Below are 5,916 nucleotides of genomic sequence, written 5' to 3'. Positions count from 1 at the left end.
GTCGTCAAATGAATGTGAGCTTTTCTATATTACTTCGGGTAATAAATGCCCCTCCATGAATTACAATATTCGTGGCCCAAATCTCCTGTTTCTAAAAATCATTCGTACTGAGAAGTAACTCATTTTTCAACACTCGTCCATATCACTTTCCCTATTAAGTTATAGAAAAGTTAATTCATTAGTGTTACAAGTGTTGAATCACTATTATTTTTACTCTTAGAATAGGCAGTGATTTAACATTCTAACAATTTGATTATGTTTCTCTTTGTGAAAATATTAGGCAATTTAAGTTAGTTGTGTGTGAAAAATGTTAAAAAGTATATTTGACCGGAATAGGATTCTCTTCGAAATTGAGAGAAATTATTTTATAATCTAAATTTTATTTTGTTACATTTAATAATGTACATGATATAAGGTCATTTAAATTTATTTTTATTCCACTTGAAGAAATTCTTATCCGATTATGATCTTTAGCAATTTGTAGGATTGCTTAAATAAATTTTAAATTATTCAGATGTTTAGTTGTGCACAAATAAATCTTATGTATTTTCAAGGGACACCTCAATTGATTATGGACATGCCAAAATAAATAAATAAATAAATCTTATGTAGACTTTTTTAAAAGCAAATTGTTAAGATTTCAATCAAGAATAGCGTGTATTATTATGCTTATATTAAATGAACTTTGTTACCAATACTAAATGCCAACGGTGTCCCATCATCCTCAATTGAAATTATAGAATGCAAATAAAAGATGCTTTTATCAAAATTGTCTTTTTATAAAAGAAGGTTTAACAATGTGGTTGGTAACCCTGACATAATCAATCAGAAGTACCAAGAGCAAGAGTCAATTGGATTAATAAAAAAAAAAAAAAAAATCAAATTTTCTGTATTCCCCTCTTAAACCAATGGTTTCATCGCATATCCTAAAGCTTATATATAATATATATATATATAATTATTTTCACCCCACCTCAAATTTGACACCGCTTTCTGTGCTTTTGGTCGGTTGTCCTTATCCATGATGCCTTATGAAATGACAATATTAGATCTCAAAATCAATTTAATCCCGGGAACCGTACCTGTACAGTGCTGCACTCTGTCCATGACGTACTATCTCTGCCCTGCTCATCACTAAAGCAAACAGCCGCAGACCACTTGCAATAGGGCATTACAGACCTTTACTCCCTCCCTCCTCTCCTCCAATGTGCCCATCTCAACCAATTTTGCACCTTCCTCTCCTTAATTACGTCTCATTCTTCCTCTAATTTTAATTTAAAATTTCATCTTTTTTTCTTTTTTACCTCTTCACCTCTTGAAAACGGCAAAACATAATTATTTTTACCATAGTCAGCAAAACATATATTTTCATTTTTGCTTCACATAATTATTTTTACTTTCATTTTATTAAAAATATTTCTAAATTTTTTTACACAATCTCAAACAAACACTTAATAATTAATAATATATTTGGTATATCTTTGGGTTAGTATTTTCAAACACAAATCATTTTTTCTCCTTTTTGTAGTTATGATGTTGTTTTTATTTAGTGACATCTTTCCCCAACGAAAGAGACTAATTGAAGGCATTAAATGTAAATTGCTATCATAGATTTTTTTTTGTTTTCTAAGTTTTTCATATGAGTAATTATAAATATTGAACTCCACCACACTCTTCTTTGACTGAGGACATCAGTTTCGTGAGATGTGAATTTAATATATATTATTATTTTTTTATATTATATTAAGATTTTAATTTTTTCTAAATTTTTTTAAATATATGGACGCATTGCATGCAATTGCACTGATTTCATCTAGGTAAAAAATAATTCTGATAATTAATTGGCATTTACTCATCAATTGATTATGTAATTCGTGCACCTATTTACAAATCAGGTTCTCATTGACGTAACAAAAGAGTTAGATGTCAAACACCGAACACGTTTACTGATCAATTAATTATGTTATGCACACCTAATTTATTGATCAATCTTAACTTGCGCACAAATGGTTTTAACCGAATAAAATAAAATCTCATGCGAAATTTATTATTATTGGATGATTGTGTGATTTTCTCAGTAAAATGACATGCCACTTAATTTTAAAAGTAGGTGAGATTTTTTCAACTGAGATGGTTTAAGATTTGACCATCAACAATAGGCTAGCGATTGAGACAGGTTAAATCTTATCAAATTCTCCTCTACCCGATTATTAGAGTGAAATTATTCACATATAGGCATAAATTAATAGATCAAGTAATGCTATTACCCTTTACATTTATTTTACATTAATTTGTGTGACTTATTTTAAATAGTTGATATTAAAAGTTACTTAAATTTTTTTTATAAGCATCCACAGGTTACTTGATTAGACGATGACACTAGTATATTCTTTCCTTTTTAATGGTTGGAACAATTTTTAAGGAAATATTTCAACCTAAAACACCTCTTCTGGGCATCTTTCAGACCCTGCCAAAACCTTACAAAAGAGGTAATTAGCACCAATCACCCTCACAAACCAGCTCACTGTGGCAAACACGCACCAATACCAGAGCGTGAGCCTCGTCCTCTGTAAGCAACGGTGACCCCTACGTACCCAGAAGCCTTGTCTGCCAAGCAAAATAAAAACCCTACCACTGTTCCTCTCTCTCTCTCTCTCCCAACAAAACCCACTCTTAATCCCTTCTCTCTTCCATCAAAACCTGTGAAGCAAAGCAAAGATGAAGATAAAGAAGAAAGGTAAAGTATACCCATCTCCATCATCATCATCATCATCATCTTCATCTTTTTCTTCCTCTTCTGCTGGGACTCAGTGCCCTTCCGATGGAGATTTTCTCGCCGTGTTGAAGCTCCTACCGGCGGCGATTCTGGCTCTAGCCTCTGTGCTCTCCCTGGAAGACCGTGAAGTCCTGGCCTACATGGTTACATGGTCGATGAAACCAACAAATCCTTCTCCGATTACCCACAAGAGAAAGCCGCCCCAGAAAAAGTTTTCTCCGAACAACAACACCCACAAGCCGGTGTTCGATTGTGACTGCTTCGCTTGCTACATGAGCTACTGGTTGCGGTGGGACTCCTCGCCCAACCGCGAGCTCATCCACCAGGCCATCGAGGCCTTCGAGGACCACTTGGCCCACGGCGAGCAGTCAAAGAAGGTCAACGGCCGAGACAAGCGCAGGGAAAAACCCACGAACCGCCGTGTGCCGGAAAAACCCTCCGATTTCTCGGAGACTCCGGTGTTGCCAGCGGAGACCGAGGAAAGTTCACCTTTTTCTGTGACTTCGCCGGAGATCGACGCCGTTTCGGTGAGTTCGAGCGACAAGGTTGACGGGGTTCTGGAGGATAAAGCGTACGAGGTTGTGGTTGAGGAAGGTAAGGAAGAGAAGGAAGAGGAGGCTGAGTCGGTGGTTGGTCGGACAATGGTGGCGGCGAGCAACGACCACCACCATAAGGGTTTGGCCAGAAAGGTGCTGCCGGACGTGTTGGGCTTATTCAATTCTCGTTTATGGAGCCTTTGGAGTCCGAATGTGTAGGTCAAAAATTCAATGTCTTTTTTTTTTCTTTAATTTTTGGGGTTTAATTTTTATCTTGGTTCTAAGTTCTCGAGCCCCCAAAAGCAAATGTTAAGAGATAAAGAAAGGAGGAAATATATTTTTGGTGGTGGGTTTTATCTTTTATTCGTACTCGAATATAGATATTATGGTCCTCAATGAATCTCTTTTTCTTTTCTTTTTTCTTTCTTCTTCAACTTTTAAGGTTCTCTGTTTTTTGTTGGCTCACTTCCCCTGGACTAGAAATACTGGCCGGCGGGAAGTCATTGTCTCTGCGGTGAGGTTGGAAAATTTTAAAATATCTTTTTTTATTTTATGATTAATAAGTTTTGCTTTGGAACTAAGTTTTGTGATTAGGTGAGGATAATTTCTGAAGTGGGCCTATCTATGAGAGCTCTGCTAGTTAAAGGGGATTTGATTATCTTTTTAAAGTTTAAATTGGGGGATATAATATAGTACTTTGCTTTAATTTATTCGGTTCTCCTTTTCTCGATGTCAATTGGATGCGATTTTCTATGCCTCTTTTGATTCCTTTTGGCTGGAATGCTCCCCAGTAATAATAATGTTTCTGTCTTTAATTTATAGGTTTTTTTCTTCGCAACTCCACTAATTTGGGTTTGGGTACCCTATGTTTCTGTGACTTGTAGAGACAGTGCCCTAATCAATGGACAATTGTCCAATAAAGCTCGAGAAAACCCATGAGTGGCACAAACCCAAAAGTGCCCTTCATATGGTCTGTGGGCTATGGTCACTAAATAATAGCAGCAGAGGGTTTTTGTCTGGGCTATGATGATTACCTTATCTCTATTGTTTTTGTCTGGGCTATGATAGATGGTAACTCATTACTGCCGTAATAGATTTCTTTTGCTGTTTGTACCTCCGGTACTTTGTGTGGGGTCCGGGGGAATGGTAAAGTTTATTTTTTGAGCTTTCTCCAACATTATGCAGGTCAAGAGATCATGCGTTTTGGTCCAATTTTTTTTACAAATTTAATAAATTAATCATTAGGTTTGTGAGATTTACCATTGACTTATGTAAGATTCACACAAGTTCACAAACTATTTAATGGTTGATTTGTATTAACCCTTATAATTTCTCGTTTTAGAAAGAGAAGTAATTTGGGTGAAGTGTGTTATGTGGATCATGGGTGTTTTCATGATGGTAATTTGTGTTCGCATATAACATGTTGGGTATAAAAGTTTATAAGTCAATTTTTACTAATTGAATAGGTCGAATCGCTTAATCACAATTCGTTAATTTTGTGTTGGATTATGTTGTGTGTTAAATTTAAGTCGTGTCAAGATATGAGTATAAGATTATATAGATTAATTTTAATTCAACTTAATTAATTATATAGGTCAAATCTTTTAACTTTATCTCGTTGAGTTCGTGTTTGTTAGTGTTGAGTTTCCAAGGTGTATAAAAAATTATTAACCTTAAATAGACATAACAAGTGTTCTATTAATTGTTACACAGTTTGTAAGTAACTTGTAAAAGCATATGCAACATTCAAACAGTTGGGGGGAGTTTTTATCTTTTAAAATTCCAATGCATCTTGAGTCCATGCGTTTGTCCAAGTGCATATTTTCTTTACATGATAAAAAAAAAATCCCTAACCCTGTAAAACTTAAAAAGAAAATATAAAATAATCCAAAACTTTATCAATGCCATAATAGAAGCACAAGCCATTTAAGATCCGCTTTAAATTGTCAAAACATCTACAATTATTGCCATGGGGCCGATTTTTAAATGAGTGATTTATTTATTCAACCTAGTGGAAGCTAGCAAAGGTTAACACTGTAGTCTGTAGATGGAAAAAAAGAAATGGGGACCACTATAGCGAAAAATAAGAGGAATGATAGGGACCCAATTTTTTTACCTAACAAAAGTCCAACTTTTACTTTATTTATTTTTAAAAAATAAAATAAAATAAAAAATGAAAAAAATGTTTAAAGCAACCCTATCTATTTTTTGTCTTTCTTTTATTTGGTATTTTTTAAAAAATGAAAAATGGTATTTTTTTCATAATAATGTCATTTTTTTTTAAGAAAATGTCATTATTATGAAGAAAAATACTATTTTTCATTTTTAAAAAAATACTAAATAAAAGAAAGGCCAAAAATAGATAGGGTTGCTTCAGACATTTTTTCCATTTTTCTTTTTTTTTTTTTTAGAAAAAAAATAAAAGATAAAAGTTGGACTTTTGTTTGGCAAAAAAGTTGGGCCTTTAACATTTCTCGAAAAATAAAGCATATTTGCAATTGCAATATATACATGAGTTGAGTTCTCATATATAATATAAGAGAGAGTGAAACTCCGCGATTTTGTTTGCCAAACGAACATTTTTAAGGGCCCCATTGATCCCAT

The 5,916-nt window shown here is 33.9% G+C and overlaps 1 protein-coding gene across 1 annotated transcript; it reads left to right on the top strand.

Annotated features, from left to right (window-relative positions):
• Positions 1 to 2,510: 2,510 nt before the first annotated feature.
• LOC132178775 (uncharacterized) lies at positions 2,511 to 3,732 on the top strand. The gene has a single exon (XM_059591322.1). It carries the CDS (start codon positions 2,719 to 2,721, stop codon positions 3,529 to 3,531), a length of 813 nt encoding a protein of 270 aa, XP_059447305.1. The 5' UTR covers positions 2,511 to 2,718; the 3' UTR covers positions 3,532 to 3,732.
• Positions 3,733 to 5,916: the final 2,184 nt, after the last annotated feature.

Source organism: Corylus avellana, chromosome ca4, assembly GCF_901000735.1.
Source record: "Corylus avellana chromosome ca4, CavTom2PMs-1.0".
Lineage (NCBI taxonomy): Eukaryota > Viridiplantae > Streptophyta > Magnoliopsida > Fagales > Betulaceae > Corylus > Corylus avellana.
Note: the sequence above shows the minus strand (reverse complement) of the source record. Positions and strands in the feature narration are given on the sequence as shown.

Bases quoted from the DNA above. Each gene is read 5' to 3' on its own strand.
- LOC132178775 (XM_059591322.1), top strand. From the start codon at position 2,719: ATGAAGATAAAGAAGAAAGGTAAAGTATACCCATCTCCATCATCATCA.